The sequence below is a fragment of the Struthio camelus genome, chromosome W, assembly GCF_040807025.1.
Source record: "Struthio camelus isolate bStrCam1 chromosome W, bStrCam1.hap1, whole genome shotgun sequence".
Taxonomy (NCBI): domain Eukaryota; kingdom Metazoa; phylum Chordata; class Aves; order Struthioniformes; family Struthionidae; genus Struthio; species Struthio camelus.
Window position 1 is genome coordinate 54715018 of NC_090981.1, and position 17994 is coordinate 54733011.

Sequence of the window (17994 nt, forward strand, 5' to 3'; positions counted from 1 at the left end):
CGAGCCATGCAGTTGTTGATTATAAAGAAAAATCTGTTTCCATTCAGATTAATATACTATTTAACAATATTGGCTGCTGTGGAGAAGTTCCATATAAGGGAATATTGGTACATGATGCTACTGCTTACAAATGAATAAAACACTCCCTTGCGAAAAATAGTGGTTTTGGACTCATTTTAATAGACCAGTTCTACAAGCTGTACACAGTTAAAATACCCTTGACTTTTCGTACTTGATCAAGGCCAAAAATCACATCTACAGCTGTTCCATGTGGCTGAGTCACAACAGATTGTTTTCAGAGTGAACTCTCCTTACTCCAGCATCAAAAGCAGAAGATCTACTACCCACAGTGTCTGTAGCTCTCATGCACAAGCCTGTGCATCAAGAATTTCTGAAACGAGTCTGCGTAAGAAATGTGCATCTCTGATGCTCGGCTGTGCAGAAGGGGCCTTGACATTCCAGATCAGTGTGAAGAGGCAACGATTAGCTTTTTCTTAACTGGTGGGACAGCATTACAACAAGTAAGAGGAGGGATCCTTATCACTGCTCGCATTCATCACTGATGATAACCTGGGGGCTCCTAAGTCGTGCCACTGTCCTGACAGAAAGCTATTATCCGTACGTCACTTTCTTCATTTCTTTCTTTGTGATCATCATTTTAATTGCAACATTTGTTGTGACTTTAAGTATCTGTTATCATCAGTTTGACACTTAATGGGGAAGCGATGTCTGGGAAGTTGTGACAGAGGAGAAAAGGTTGCCTCTTTGCGTGCTAGTGACAGACAGATCGATTCAGCCATTGCATGTAGTTGCCTCTTTTCGGGCTGAACAGATTTAGCAGTCGCTACCATTCAAAAAGGCAGGTAGGTGCCTTTTTCTTCCTTCCCGCTTTGTTTACCAGCGGTCCTTCCTCCCTGCTGCAGTCTTACCTCTTTCTTTGCACAGGCTCTGGCATTCCTCTGACCCTTTGGTCACCACACTAGCAGAAAAATAACTTGGAAAAGAAAAGTGAATTGCTTCTGGCCAGGAAAGTGAACTGAGCTGGCTCACCGGGAGATCAGCTTGACATCAGAACTGGCAAAAGGGAGAGGGTAGGGCCACGAAGGGCGAGGACAGGAAGGGAAGAAGGGAAGGAGAAGCAGGACCGCCTCCTCCAGCGGCAGTGAGCTGCTGCATTGGCTCAGCCACCTGGTAGATTCGCGTGCTGAGTCCAAACGCCTCTCCACGGTGAGAGAAACTATGGCAAGGCCTGACTGGAACAAGCACACGTCCTCACACTGACCCCTCAGCCCACGGTTAAGAGATCACACTTTCTGAACTGAGGAAATCATTTCATTCATAACTAGAGACAGAGAAGCGGCTCAGAGATCTCCATTCCCCCCGTACACGGCTGGGTGATGTGAGAGCTGGGGCTGCAGTGCCAGCACACCCGGCCTGCAGAGCACGGGGAAGTCGTCCTGTGCGGGTGACTTACAGTGGGGGCTCTTTCTCACTTCCCTGCTGCAGAAGCAGCATCATTTGCTGGGCTGTCCTGCAAACGTGAGCGGGGCAGCACTTCAACTGCAAGCAAGAGACATGGACCAGTGAGGGGTCTAGGGCCTCTGCTGGAAGCTGGGAGTGCCATGGCTGCACCTTGTCAGGCCCCGGGTGCTAGCAAGGTGCCCAGCTCCTATCATTCTCCCATGCCTAGACGGAAGAAGGAGGATTAACCTCCCCTATGCACATTACACTGGATCTGCATTTATCTTTCCCCGCTTTATTACAGAATCACTTCTGAAAACCTGGTTGAAGAAAAGAAAGAGAAGCAAAGTGACTTATGTCTGAATTGGGAAACAGAAGCTGCTGTTATCCTTAGGGATCCACTAAGCCCAACCTGCTATGCAAAAGATGCATTTTTGTTGGTTTACCACAAAGCTGCTTCTCGCCTCAGATAAGCAGAAGCTAACAGCAGAACAGAAATCCACCTCCAACCAGTTTGCAACAAACAGCTCAGATCAGCTGTCAGACGCTCCAGAACGATGCTGTCACTGCACAAAGACCACAGATGTTCAGTCTGCTTACTTTTGGAGGGACACTTCGTCTGGAAGCCAGAGAAGAAACAACCCCACAGACTCATGGAAAAGGAGCTTAGCACCCAGTAACCCACCTTCTGTGCAAGCGTCTCCTCCTTTCCCCAAGTTACAGTGACAACGTGAGCCGCCCCGGTCATAGTCGTTGACACAAAAGCTATCTGTAGAACAGACGGTCTCATCACAGGACAGATCAAAAAGGCGCACTGCCAAAGACATGTTGCTCCTTCTCGTTGTCCTAGCCGTAGTAGTCCTCAGCGTCGTTGAAGGGACAGGTTGTGTAGTCGTAAGAGTGGCCGTCGTGGGTTCTAAGGTGGTTGTAAGGAGCCTTGAAAGGAGCCTTGAACTAGACCCTGGAGCGACCTTAGTCTCAACGAGAAATTTCCTGTTGCCTCCTTTAATAGCAGGAAGTGGTCTGAGCTAAAGTGAAATAAAGAAACATAAATCCAGTATAACCCAAAACGCTACACAGAAATGAAAAAACATCTTCTAAGATACAGATCTGAAGTTAACAAATTCATCCTCATTGAAAAAAATTAAACAAACACACCATTTTATCTGTGCATATAAGTTCAGATATTAAATTTCACTAGCTCAGACACTTCAAAATATTAAGACTATAAAGAAAATAGAAATGCCAAAGTTGAACCTTGAAATTTACCTCTTCTATGTAAATGTCGTAGTCTGAATCATCAATATCAAATCCTTCATCATCACCAATTACTGTGTCTGTGATATATCGATGCCCATAGCTTCCGCTCCCTAATTCTTCAGAGCCTGGAAAGACACAACATATTCACTTCACAGATTTTTTTTCTCTTCACGTACAGCTCAAATCTTACCTCCTCCTAACTCAGGACACTGAAATCAGAAATGGTGTTGATATGCACTTCGTACAGTGGATGCATTAGGTTGAAGATGGAAAACAGGCTGCACAAGCAACATCTAAACAATTTAAAACAAACTAAGTGAAGATCCTATTTTAGTCATTCACTGTGGTTCCTTAACAAATTCAGGAAAAGCTCAATTCTCCTACTGCAACCTGACTTTTATCTATCATTCTTTTAGGAAAATGGCTCTGAACTTTTCCCAGTGTTGGCCACTTTTTAATAGCTATATCGTTTTTAGTCCAAACTTTTCCCTTGAATAAGTACACAGTCCCCTATTTGCCTTAGCGGTGACTGAATATTTTGCCTGAATTAATAAGAGCATGCGCGTATGAAGAATGGCAAAAGAAATGCATTTAAGTAGGGATTCTCTGGCACACCCTGCTTAGGCCTTTACCTGCTTCCACTGACTCCAACACTGTTGAAAATAATATCCTAAGTGAATTTTTAGGCTTTTTTTAAATGCAATTTAGCCACTGGAAAAAAGGAATAAGCACGAGTGTCACGTGATAACCTACCTACCCATGGAACACTGGAAAGCGCTGCAGCGCGCTCTGGGCTGAGAACTGTCATTAAACACTAAGTTGATGAGTGCACAAAATGCTTGCGTTTTTCCGTACTTTGCACAGCAAATTCTGCTTAAACTATGGGCTATGCTTTTTAGCTAATAAAACTTAACTGAAATGATTGGCATACAGAAAAATCAGAGGCCAGTTAGTAGATATAATGGGGCATTCACACTTCCAAACAAAACACCGTGGTAGTTAAGGAGAGAAGATGTATGAGCCTTTCCATTTTAATTCATATACCTAACCATTTGTAAATAGTACAGTTTCACTGCGGATTAAACAGAAGTAATCAGTACAAAAAACCTAGTTTTACTTAGTTTTACTAAGTGAGCTAAGTACGGAACCTACAGTTTTACGATTGGTAAAGAGATGAGGCCAACTGGACAGAATGTGTCCAGATGATTTTTGGTGGAGGCTCCTTGTGCAAATTCGTGTATATGTGGCATCGTGTACATTGCTAAAGCGGCAGGAATGACTCTGAATTTATATCACTGATAAGTGACTGTGAATGCATGGGCAAAGAATTACTATTGGAGAGCTAGACAGAGGTGTAAACTGGACCCAATCCTGCTTTCATCAATTGTGGAAAAAAAATTTATCAAAGCGCAGGTAAAATATGCTACTCCTGCTATTCACTTGAATAGTCACTAAGATTAATCACCATCACAAAGTAATTTTACTCCAGGTAGGAAGGCTGCTTGCTTTTGTTCTATCCCTCACTGCACCAGGATCTTTCTTTCTTTGGCAAACGTGGTTTTATAAGATGTGTTTCTACAAAATAATTTCTGCGCAAAAACTCAAACAGACATATTATAAATGTGAATTGCAGCTTGGAAAGTATTTGAATGAAACAGAGCCCAGAACTAACTCAGCTTCCAGCAGATGCAGCAAGTTTCAGCTCACTGGAATACTCTTATTTTTAATCAGGTCTGTAATATAACTACTTGCCCTTATAATTCAAGTGCTTATATTGTATGCCTGTTCAAAAAGAACTCAGTTCTTTTAATGGACAAATCTATACTTTATCCTTAGAGTAACAGAGGCCATAAAACTAAGGACTGGGAAAAAGAAAGGAAAAACCATAGATCATTACATCTCACATTACTAATCAACCACGCGTCAAGAAAAACAATCTAACCTGTATTCAGACAAGCTGTGATACTCCTTTATAACTTAGAGGTCACAAACCACAAAAGAAACATCTGCTACAGTGCAAATTCTACCACATTTTTTCTTTTCTCAAGGAAACTTTCTATTGGCTTTAGGGGGTTTTAGTTGGTAAGGATAGCACTAATGAAATAATACAGGGAACACAGTATCTATTTTCACATATCATAGGAAAATGTTAAGTCTCAATTTTGCTCTCAGATAGGCACACTTACTTTCATATATGCACATGATTTTAATGCCATGCCAGTTTTACATAACTGTCACCCTCCTGATTTGAGTGGAGTTATCACTAAACTACATCAATACACAGCAGCACACAATCAGACCCGATAACTTAGAAACTGGCAGTTCCCAAAGCAAGAGGTGTCCGTCTTTCATCTTGCAGATCAAAATGTTCCATGCTTTTCCAACAGAAGACCTTGGGAAACAAAATGTACCCACTATTTTAAACCAGACAATGATTCTTCTTACGTTATTGAACCGGTACAACATTTGCAGCCTGCAGAGAGCAAAGAAGGTACGTCTTATCGTGGTTGGTAGAAAAGATTGCTTTGAGACCCTTCTTCAAAGACCTGCAGGATGTAAGTTTGGCATCACCAGGAAAAGCGTAACTTCAGAAGATGTCCGAATACCCACAGGTCTCTGATACGGCCTAAGATTCCCCTTTCTATCTCCCTGACTCCAGCTGACATTTTAAGCCAGCACATGCTATATTACTCAGCTGGCTGATTTGTGAGCAGCTTAGATGAAGCATAATGCATCTGGGAGCACAGCAACGAAGACATGGAGATGTACCTTCATCTAACTGTGCCTGGATGTATATGGGTGACTACACGCGCGCACGAGACTATCCAATACCCCCACTGGATTTTCAATCACCTTGTTCTCTGCCCCACATTTGTTGCTCGTTTATTCAATGTGACATGATTCCCACATGTGATGTGACGTAACAAAACTATAAAATAAACAGAAAGTAGAGAAGCTAAGAGCTCTATCTGTAGAGAAACCCATATGCCAGGCCACATCTTAGGAGCACTGCATAGTTTTGGTGGAGAGCTGACCTCAGAATGGGTGGCAAATCAGAGATAATTAAGCCAAGTGGTACTTTGCAAATATCAAAACAACGAATACAGAGATTACAGACATGCTCTGTTTCATTAAATGAGCCTTCCAGCATGCAAGGAGATGAAGCCTATTTAAGACCCTCTACCAGGCCATATTATCCTGTTCTATAATTAATTCAAAAACCTGTGGGGGATCACAAACATAGGACGGCTTCTTTCCAAATAATCAACGATTAAGTTGTGTCAAAAAAAATCTTTCTCAAAACAAATGGAAAGCCACACAAACTTTTGTTTTGCCAATTAGATACCACTAGCATATTGATCAGAAGTCACCGAAATATGTAGGCGGCAGACCACAGAGTACTGCAAAATGGACAGATTAAACAGAAGTGTTAACAGACTGATCACCTTCATGCAGAAGACACAGATCTAAATTCAAAATACACCAGGGGCATTTCTATCCGATTCGGTTCCTGCCAGTGACTCACAGCGTGGCATTGCAAACTGCTTGGCCTGTCTCTTGCTTTTTGTCCCTGTCTATATAATGGGCGCAGTAAACACAAACCCTGCCTTTGTAAAGCATTTGGAGATCCCTGGGAAACAGCTCCATAGAAAGCATCCTCCATTTACTATCTTCAAGATGCATCATCATCATTTACATCAAGGTTTGAGCCTGAGGGACTACTGTTTTCCCGTGCCTGAGACTCAGCCGACAAATTCAAGCGCTCCGCAGAATACTTAAGCACCTGTGCCAATTTCTTTTTCAACAGGAGCCAGAGTATATAGATGCCTCCATTTGTGAGAAGTCAGGTTTCGATGGCTAGGCCCTGAGGAAGTGATGTAAACAGATTAAGCTGCCACTTCTGTCATGTTTGCTGTGGAGACAAGCAGGAGGGTATTTTTAACAGAATACACTTCCTCTGCTGGTTGGGCAAAGCCCAAGACTGTTGACCTTCAGGGCATAGTGCAAACCCCATCTGTTTCCCCAGGAGGTACAGGGTATTTAAGTGATGCAGGTGAGGACGCTTTCTTTGTTTGATTCTGTAGGACAATTTATTACTTTTATTGTTATTAAACTTGATATATGAAATCTTATATTTTTAAGTAAATTGTCCATGACACCTCAAAAGATTTGATGTAGCAAAAATCCTTACAAACAAGTAAGTAAAATACCTGTAACTAGCATCTGTAATTAAGAAGTGCACAAAAATTGATTTAAGGAAAGTATTGCATCATTTCCTTCCATAACAAAATGAAACCAAGTCATAAATAAATGAGAATCCTTGGGGAACCTTGCCCTCTCTTTCCTCCCTGAAAATGGATCAATGTAACATAAACCAAGCATGCATTTTTTATTATGTAAGGGGGTAACCGTGCTGGTAATCAAGGCCACATGTTCTACTCGCAAGGATCTTGGGAGGTCTGTCACATTAGGTGATACAGCTAGCAGCCCTTCAGGGGAACATTTTATCAAACAAAGCCAACAGTTTCCTATGACGACCTAAAGCAGTGCACAGTCAGGAGTTCTGCAAATCAAGCCACATTTGAAACCAAAGTAAGAGAATCATACCTTGGAAAGATACAAGCCCCAGGTCCCATGCTTACATAAGTCAGTGCAGGACAAACCCCCAAGTGTCTGCTGGACTCATCACAAACTCAGCCTGCCCGTAAGGGCTACAAGAGGCTTCACGCTTCAACAGGGACACTGAAGATCCACTGTAGTTGAGGTAATGTTGGGAATTGGATTTACAGTTAAAAGAAGCATCAGAAAGTCAATAATGATGTCAAAATAAATATAAAAAATCCAAGATATACAAGCATAAAGGTTACAAATTTTTGAATCCAAACATACCAAGGACCTTACCACCAGCACTATGTGACTCAGCGTAATATAAAGGAGGCTGACATCGCAGGGACTTTTGCCAGCTCCCCAAGATATTTCAGATATTTCTGAGGAATACACAGGCAGTTAAAATAGCACCAAATATTTGTGGCATGCTTCACTATTTACGTGGAAAGAGGAAACATCGCAATAACGATGGTAACAATTCCTACGATGTGCACCCTGAACAACAAAGATGTTCCAGTGTCAGACACGCCAACTGCCTGGCACCTTCCTACGTCCTTTTTAGCAATGGCAGGTGACTATAAAGTGTCTACTGGCACTTTGGGAGAACGAGGCATCTGGTGCTATCTGAAAGGCATTACGGTACCTGAGACATCCCCAGGCGGCTGTCAGGTATCTGGGAGACACATGGGAGACACATGGCTTCCTGCAGTGACAGCTGGAAACCAGCTACACCCTAGGGGACCTCAAATGCACTGAATGTCTATATCTGAGCAACTGACTCTAACAATTAACTGGGCCAAAGAAGGTGACTATTGGCTACCTGGCTACTGGAAGGATGGAGATATTTTATTACCTGCAAATACACCGTGTGAACGAGGAGCAAGTTTTACTTGATTGCCCTTAATGTATGTATGTTTTCTGTCATACCGAACTTTTCAACAGTTTAAATCACTTTTCACTATTTTTTGAGTGTTTGGGGCAAAAATAAACAATTGATCAGGCTATGCAACGCTTTCATCAGCAACACTTGTTTTACAACAAAAGCTTAGCTTTTCTACTAAAGAATGATGCACTTGTGTATCTGGTTAACATCACAACAGTTTCTTATCCAGGCACCGTATAATATAGCCAAGTGACAACTGCTATACTCAGAGTTATACTCTTCCTTCATGAAAGCACGGTCAAGCTCTACTGACAACTATAGTTGTTTTAGAGCCATCTTGACAGGTGTCTGCAGAACAGGCAGTTTTCAAACTTGCAAAAGGCAAATTGTCTCTCCTAGAGCACTGCAGTAATAAGCCCAGTATGAAGACTAGCCCATCCTTACTAGCAGAGCTAAACACTTTACCCTTTCTGACCAAAGAATGCAGACACTCATGTCCAAAGATAAACAGGATACAGAGGAACACACAAACAACTCTGAGGCGGAGGGAGCTGACCCTTGGGTATCTAAGGGCCAAGGAAACCAAGAGCAAGCTGCACCTTCACGGCTTCACAAACATTTGGTTCAGAAATTAAACTTAGAGTTCAGCAGCCATATCCTTTGTGCAAACTGCTCAAGGGGTTCAGTTTACAATGGTATCAAAAAAAAGACAAAAACTGCCATAAAGGAGTCATGAGAACATGGGATTTCAAGACAGAGAATATATACAGATAGGCAGTTTGGAAATCAATTCTTTTAGTGGGTTAAATTGATCATGAAAGATGTGGTTCACATTTCTGTGGCGTGCAAATTGTTCTTGCAGAGCACCACAGACAATCCTATCTGAATATCATCTCCTCGTTTTCCATCAGTTAATTAAGGATGACTTGCATTTTGAGCGCATAGGTGAGAAAAAGAAAAAAAATGTAAATCTTGTTGCCCTTCTTAAAAGTTCATTAATCTGTTAAAATTATATCCAGGCGTTTTCTTGCCTGGTATTCTGTCCCCTACAAACACCTTCAAAACTGGAACTTAAAGGTACCGAAATCTTTTAAATCCAGCACAAAGTTTGGTACAGGACAGATATGGCTTATGTAGCCCCCACCAGCTTTGGCCCTGCTGCCTCTCTTGACTCTGCTTTGTGACACTGTATTTTTTGCTGTGTAAGAGACACGTGCTTTGTACAATTCCCAGTGTGCTCTGTGTCAGCTTGGTTGGGATTCTCAGACGCAGCTATCACTTTGGGGGTAATGAGGAGCAACGTCATGCCAAAGTCAGCCCACAGACTAGCACCGACGGAGGATTAAACTCTGAGGAAGGCAGTCACGAGCTGTGTGCAGGACCCACCATTTGTTGCAGTGTGCGTGGCCTACATTGCTGCACAAATGTAGATATAATTTTTACAAAGCCATGATTAGTCAGATGTGTCTGAATACACTTTCACCTAATATTTTCACTATGTAGCTTCAGATTAAAAAGGGATGCTTACTTGTTTCTGTAATTATTTTCATGGTTGTGCTTAATAGTTTACAAGCCTTCCTACTCAGAAAACAGCACAGATTTGCTTTGGTCTTTCTGAATTGTTTAAATTATGCATGTAATATAAACTGTTCAGTTTTAAAGAACTGTGAAGAAGATGAACAATAGACTTATTTCTCCCCAGGAGATTCATTTATCAATTCTGCATGAAGCCAGCACAAAAATCAGTAAGCAGAGATCCAAAAATATCTGGCAATGACCTCCAGAGCAGGGAAACGGCATGAGAGCGCTTCTGCCTGGAGCCTTTCAAATTTTCACCAGTGGCTCAACTTTCACAGGATGCTGTAAGCAACGCAAACAGGAACGAGAGGTGTCGGACCTGGGGTGCCTTGTGTGCCCAGGCTCTGAGAGGGACTTCTTCCACCAGTGGTCCTGTAAAGGCAACCCTAAAGATACAGCTTTAACTATGAAAAAGTGCTTCTACTCACCGAATGTTCGGATGACATCGCTTGCTGTGCTGGGGAGGCTGGATCCATAGGAATTTGTTGCTCGGACGGCAAACTGATACTTGGTATTTGGGAGAAGTCCCTTGAGAACCATGGACTCCATCTGGATCCGCTCTCTTATTACTGTCCAATTGCTGTCAAGGTCTGGCCTTCAGGATCAAAAAAATCAAGATCATAAATAATTAAAGCTGTCTGTATAAATTAATTGCCTTTTAACTTTCCAGGGAAATACAGGAAATAAATGAGATATAAGCTTGCTAAACCATCCCTAAAATCTTTCACTCTTAAGGGGCCAGACTGTGCAACCATTATAAGCTGAGAAGGCTGGGGTATGGGAACAGTGCACTACACAGTGATACGGAAACACTATTCTGATTTTGTTAAAAGCCAAGAAGACTGTTGAGATGACACTTTGACCAATTAAGTTCTCTTAATCTTTTTTTTTTGGGGATTCGGGATTCATAACTGTCAAGTAAAGGTATATTACCAGCAATTCCAAATCCCATATTGGGCTATAAAAAGGAATACATTGCGACTGAGGGGAAGACTAATTTATTTCTAAGAGCTTGTGTCCTAATGTAAGTGAGTCTCTTCAAACCATACACAAGCAATAGCAGGGTGAGAATCTAATGTTTGATTTAGCAGGCAATTAAGGTAATCCACCCACACTGGAAAATCCGGCTCCAAATTCTTCTCCCCCAAAATGAGAAAAATACTGAACAATAACAGAGGCAACCTGGCCTATGTGTGTGGATTTTGTAACACAATTCCCATGTCTGCCTTTGGGCAATGCCTGGTTAAATCCTGACTCATACTGAAAGCTGGCTGCCAATAATTGCTTGCTCTGTGTGCCATCATAATCCTTTTAAAATCAGTAAAATCATTCACATGGCAGTTTGGTCTCAACAATGATCTAGGGAAACTAGAAATGCTGAAGTTCATATGCATAAGGATATCTGAAAGGGAAGGACTACTTCAAACACTCTGAGAGAGCATTCCGATACCTTCACACCATGTCTACACCCTCCGAAAGTAATCTCTTCTTATCAAAGAGAAAAGTTAATGGGAAGGAAGTAAATAAATGTAAACAAAATATAAAATGTAAACAGTAAGTCTAGGCCACCCAAAATATTCAAATTGAAGCCTATGAAAGTAAAATAGGGTCAGAAATGACCTTTCAGATAAAATTATTCTGGTGTCCTTTTCTAAGATGTCCTTGTGATATTTATTACAGGAAATAACCTCCAAGTGCTCCCTGAATCTACTAGTGTTTACATAGGACTAGCTGCAAATGTCTCCAACAGTCTTCCAGTGAAAATTATAGCACAGGGCAGGCATTTCGTATTTGTTTATTTGCAGCTGGAAGGAAATGCCAAAGTTAACGTATGTTTTCTTTTATCGGTCAATATAAGATTTATTGATCACTGAGGTTTCATTTCTTTGTGCCGGCAAGGTGCAACGCACTGACAAAGGGTAGCTCCCAACTGCCTGGCTCCTATGTCACGGCACACAGGATGCGCATATTACATTATCTCACTAATAATAAAAATAAAATCAGACAAATGGACAAGATGCAATGACAGCTAAGAGCCCATCTTAAGTCACCCTCCATCACCATTCCCTGGTAGACAGGAGGGCATTTATTTTGGCTGCTCTTTCATTGTTTCCCTTCTCTGAGCTTTCGATGCCTGGTTCAAAGGGGAAATGTTTAGTGTTTTTCAAATGAAAGCTGTTACCATCACTTCTTTGCGCACACTTGCTTACGAGCATTTTCAGTGTTCCTATACACATCTTTGTTTGGCTCTGGTTATAATCCAAGGGACTCGTGCTAGCTCAAAAACTGCTTTATAGCCGCTTTACAGCAGATACTGCTAGTGTCTGCACCAGAATGGAAGAGGGAACCCTAAGGAGATATCGCGCACTGCAAATAGATTTTAGGAGATAATGTTCAGGCTCCACAAACCATAGGCTAACCTGTTGACTTCACTAATTGTCACTTGCAAGACTTCCTTCTAGAGAAGTGAATAATAAAGGAAATGTCTGCAAATGTGTAAGTATCTGCAGCTGAAGGAGAAAGAGCGAGATTTATCACTTGACCTTTGGTTATTTTTCCAGAACGTTCCCTGTATGAACAAATTGGTACTACACGACAAAATGGCAAACAGATGGGGAGAGAAACACAATATACTCAGCTGGTTAATACGTTCACAGTGAGCCAACTTCTTCATTTTCTAAACTCTAAATGTCTTGATGAAAAATATTTCAATTGTCTTTTCTGCATGAACTTTCGGTTTATGTCAACTTTTACATCAAACAGCTCATTCAGAGAGAATGATCCCACTTTCCCAATCTTTCCGCCGAGCTCCGTGCCCTGGAACGGGTTCGCTCCTCCTGCTTTTTCCGTGCCTGTGACCACGAGCTCCCAGGGCCGCTCTGCACAGCGTACCTGTGTATGTGGAAACGAGCAGACTTCCACAGGCATTTTCTGGAGCTGTGCACCTCCAGTGCAGGAAGAATATGGCCAAGAACAAAGTCAGTGCATTTTAAAAATATTAAACATATGGGTAAAGTCATTAAGATCAGGCAGATAGAAACTAAGAGCAGGATTCTGCCCCTAAAACATTAGGATTATTGCTTCACATTGTAATCTAGGGACTGATTCAACTTAAGAAAGGAAATCTTTCTGATGCACACAACTGCAATTTCATACTCAATTGAACTTCCTTTTAAAATGACCTGGGAATGATTTTTCAGAGTGAAGCATCTGCTAATAATCTACTAAATCATCTAATAATTACTATTATTTAGCTTTATTGTGATACTTTCTACAAAAAAAAAAAAAATGCCAGGGCAACACTGGAGAAAAAAATGGGACAGTCTTCTAACGTGATTCTTTTGATAAGTCTTACTCTGATGCTATCTGTTAACACTGTTAAATATGTTTCCTCCTTAATTGTACATCTTCAGCTACTCTTTCTTCATTCATTATCTTTTCAGGTATTCAATCCTCACAAGCCGCGAGGTAAATGTTGAGATACATGTGTACTTTCCATGCATTAATCACGAAACCGGTATTAAAGGGTATTTCTGCTGGGCCCTACAAGGTGTCTCACCCTTCAGAACTGTTGTTCTATGTTCTTCGCAAATGAAGGCAAATAGTGAACCACTACTGACGCTTATGTCATGATTTGAAAGTTCACAGTTGAGTTACATGAAAGGAAGCATATTTCCCAGAGGAAAATATAATTCTTCCAGTGTTCAGTTTTGTTCTACCCTGGGATGAAAAACTGAAATACTGAAATCATTCTGACTGGGAAAAAGCCAAACTTTTCTTTGATCAAAATTAAGCAGGAGATATTCAAATACGACTACCTGATTCATGCAGCACCAGAGACAGATTGTTCAACGCAGAATGGATTTAGTGGATGAACCGTTTTTGGGAGGGGAGGGGAAAGGAAATAAAGACTTGAAACTAGCCAAGAAATCTGCTAAAGTCACTATGCTGAACCTGTTCCACCCTAGCATCCATATTCGGACAAATCTTCTTAGCTTTATCAGTGGGACCAGCCTAGGTCATTGCAGCAGAAGTTTCATGTCACTATTGAGATGGTGAGAAATTTTCCATGTATGTCAAGACTCATGTTAAAGCTGCTGACTCTGTCTAGCTCGTGAGGAGATGAAAAGAAAGCACGTTACTCCTTTTAAGGGATATGCTGCTGAAATACTTTGTCGTTCTGCAGAAGCTATTTGACTACAAAAATTTGGTAAGTTAGTCTGAATTTACAAGACTGGCTAGGCATTCAAGAGACTAGAAATCGGAATACTCATGTGAAAATACCCAAGACATTTTTGAAAATTAAATTAATTTTTTATAGTATCTTTAGGGGGGGAAAAAACAAACCAGCATATTTAAGTCTAAGGTCTTTCATAAGAATGCCATTTACCAGGAAATATTCCTTAGCATAAACCAATAGACTATTAGCACTGCAAGCTTCCAAAGACACCATTAGTTATTTTGGGTCTAACACTTCCTTTTACACGTTCTGTAGAACTGATAGCAGTGAGACCTAGATTTGCCCTCCTAATTTTAAGCATTCAACCAAGTTGGGAGCCTGGTCTCCTTAGGGTCCTCCTATAGTCAACAACAGAGCCGGGCATCTCCAGAGCGTGAGTCAGCCCAGGTTGTCTTACACCCGAATCAGCCTGGGGCCCTCCATTGCCTATAGTAACCTGAAAGGTGTCCCATAGCGACTGGAAAGGATCCCAGAGAAGTGCCTAAAGAACAGCCTGAATTTACACCCATCTAAGAGCAGAAACAGACTGCAGGCTAGCTCTGGTTCTGATTAGATTCTGATGTGCCAACACTTAATGCATTGAATTTTCATAAAGTTTTAAACCCAGATACCACAGTTGAGCAAATGAAAAGTATTTTTCCCTCATCTCAGGCTCCCATCATGGTTTTTCTAGGGTAAAAGTAATAAAGTTACTTCTATGGGAACTGAGATGATTGAAACAATGTCATCGTTTCTAGAGGTTGGTGCTATTCATACATCCCTATCCAAGAGAAAATATAGACGGGCATAAGAAAGTTACTAATCTTGCAAAAGCACAGTATCTTATTGGAATAGTATTTATTTGACATAAGTGGACTTAATTTCCAAATTTGCTTGCACCTTTTTTTTTAAACATTGGTTTAATGTCTGTGTCTCTAACTGGTGTTAATATACTTCATGGCAATTTAGCCTTAAAACAATATGCAATTTCAGAAGACAATGAAGCTTAAACGTAAATCTTTACCTCTACCTGCCATTAAGGTTTATGGCTCAATGAACTTTCTCCAAATATATGTACTCAAGCTTCCAAACCTAAGACAGCATAATCCCAAAATTAACAAATACACTTCAAGCTTAGCTTTAAACCTCAAACTAAACAGTGTTATCAAAACATTGTGCTGTTAGCAAATTCTTTCCCAAAGTCTAAAAAAACCCGAAACACTGAAATTTCAGTTACTCATAGCTCTTGACTTAAACAGAGAAGGCAACTTTCTACTCTCTGGCTGAACAAAAACATTCAAGGGTGCAATTTCAATGTGTCAAATGGAGATTACGATGCCCACTTCTACTTCCATTAACAGACCAGTGGTTTTAGGAAGAAGTGTACATAAACTTTACTTTCCAAGCTGAAGAATGGAGAAGTGCAGTCAGTCAGAACTCAGCAAAATCTCTTTCCAATCCACTGAGCGAATGAGAACCAAGCGATGAGGAGAAGAGAAAAAGATTCAGATAACTGTTATGTTGGACAAGACATATTGGAGAAGCATGTGGTAATTCTATGGCAGAATTTACATGACGGCCATTAGGCATCTTCACCTTTCATGTCTTGCCTCTAAGTCAAAAAACATTGTATGGCTTCCCACCTAATATGGGGCACTTGGTTCAAAAGCAGACTTGCAGCCTGGGCGTTCTTTTCATTATATCTATGTTTTCTAGACTGTAATCATATTTAAAGCACTGAGAACCAGTAGCTCTTTCTGCCTATTTCTACAACTCATTGTGAAAAATGGACGTATTTTCCTGAAGAAAGATTTTTTTGATCTTAATAGCTTAGAGTAATTAAAAAAGTAATTCTCTCTTCTTATCCAGCAACCTCAACTAAAACTTGTCATCAAATGTTCACCAAAGAATTAAACTTTTAAAGACTGAATGCTGCATTCATTGTAAGAATAAACATAGGAATAAGCACCTGAAAATACATAGCTTTGTATGCAAATATTAGCTTACATAAGGTTATGAATATTTGTTTGTACATGCAAATACAATCATCCTCTCCTGATATTTTAGATGCATCTTATAAAAGCAACTTGAACAGCAGCTTTTCACACTGCAGCTCTAATACTGCAAATTTTAAAAAGGGCCAACGTTTCATGGAAATGGTAGCATTAGGTCAAGAAAATGAGTTTGAATCCTGTAAGCTTGAGACTCAAAAGACTTTTGTCAGCTAAAACTGCCCAATATACTAAGTTGGCAATCCTTGTATTTATTCCAATAGCAGCTAAGGGTACATCAGCTCAGTGGAACCACTCTGCCCCAGACTGTTTTCTCAGCATGAGTTGACAGAGTTTGATGACTTACAGGGTAGATTTAAAATTTTATTTACCCAGGCTTTTATTAAATGGAATAGAATAAGTAAAGAAGATTTTTTTCTCCGCTCAGAAGGTAGTACTTATCGGTGATTTTTACATCAATTTAGATTATTTCTGGCTCTGTCTTTAAACTTTCATGGTAATTCAACACATACTGAGAGTGAAAATAAATGTACTATATACAATGAGTAAATAAATAATGAGAAGAACCTGTCCTCAGTTTAATAGTACAGTTTAGGAAAAAACTGTAGTATACAAGCATCGAAATTCAGATTCTATTGCCAGACTTGCCTGATAAATTCCACCATATAGTACTGGATGGGAGAACTTCCTTCGCTGACTCCAGGTTTCCAGGACAATGCAACTTCTGAATCAGAAACGACAACGATCTGGGGCTGATAGGGTGGTGCAGGGGGCATGCACTTATCTAAGCCAAAAGAATCGCAAGGAACCAGCGTTAGAGAAGCGGACAGACTTTAATACACATAAAAACTCACTCAACAACGGCAGCCTTAGGAATCAAATTTATAGGCTTTTCTGCCGCCTCTGTTGCCCCTCTATAACCTCACGCGTGTGAAAGAGTAATAGTAAAATATTATCAAACTGCACATGACAGATTTAGGTGTCACTGACCTGCTATGTTACAGGTGCGACATATGCTAGCGTAAAAGGAAAACTTTCTTCAAAAGGTCTGGCAGGTATTTATAAAAGGTCCATAATGCACCCCAAACATCAGGTGGCCATTATCCTTCCAAATCATGAATAATACTTCTGACCATTCTGCTTTTACAGCTACATCCTGCTCTCTGATCACTGCTGGCTTTGAGCAAACTGAGGTTTTAACATGGTTCGTATTTACTTGCCACAGCTGTGTAATGTCTTGGGTTGACTCTGCCCTGCCAGCTTTGCAATAAGAAGGTATGTACACAGATTTTTACCTTGAGATAAAGTTGTTACGTCTCTGGGCATGCTGGGTCGTCCTTTTCCTGCCCAGCCATATGCTCCAACACTAACGCGATGTGGGGTGCCTGGTTTTAAATCACCAATAACAACTTCCTATCAGAGTCAGAAGAAAACGAGACAAAAATATTGTGAAAGCTATTCCATGTAACTCTGAATCAGACGCTGTGTGCTGGGCCGCTGGGATCTCACATGATATTTTCCATGTAATCTCCCAGGAGGATTGTACCAATTCCAGTTCAGCTCAGAAACAATAAAAACAAACAAGATCACATGTTTCCTGTCAAGCTGCAGCTTTACCCCAGAGAAATCTATAGGGCTGACCTGGACCCATTTCTCAGCATAATTCACAGGGTTGCGGAGAGTTTGCATTTGCTCTCGTGTGTTTGTTGGTGAAGTTAAAGTCACGTACCGTTCCCTCCCTTGAGCCAATTGCTGACATTCATAATCAGCTTGGTGCATTTTCTTCTTGTTATCTTTTTTTAATCCAGAGACAGCAGAAGCTTCTGGGAATGAAGCAACTTGTAGCAGCAAGAACCGATAATCTTTAATTTCCCATTGATCAGAGACCAACCCAATTGCCTTTTACAATTTTCTTACCCTTGACCTGAAACAAGCTGCTCTCTTCATGGGAGGGCAGTGAGGTATTTGTCTTT

The 17994-nt window shown here is 40.9% G+C and overlaps 1 protein-coding gene across 2 annotated transcripts in view; it reads right to left on the reverse strand.

Moving 5' to 3' along the window:
• Window positions 1-17994, reverse strand: part of LOC104147792 (pikachurin) — an 81770-nt gene that overhangs the window by 32231 nt on the left and 31545 nt on the right. For both annotated transcript variants that reach the window (XM_068925699.1, XM_068925698.1), the window contains exons 5-9: window positions 17317-17434; window positions 16670-16805; window positions 10219-10385; window positions 2731-2846; window positions 2147-2489 (exon numbers count right to left, since the gene is read on the reverse strand). In XM_068925699.1, coding sequence (XP_068781800.1) covers window positions 2147-2489; window positions 2731-2846; window positions 10219-10385; window positions 16670-16805; window positions 17317-17434 — 880 coding nt within the window. The remainder of the gene's footprint in view (window positions 1-2146; window positions 2490-2730; window positions 2847-10218; window positions 10386-16669; window positions 16806-17316; window positions 17435-17994) is intronic.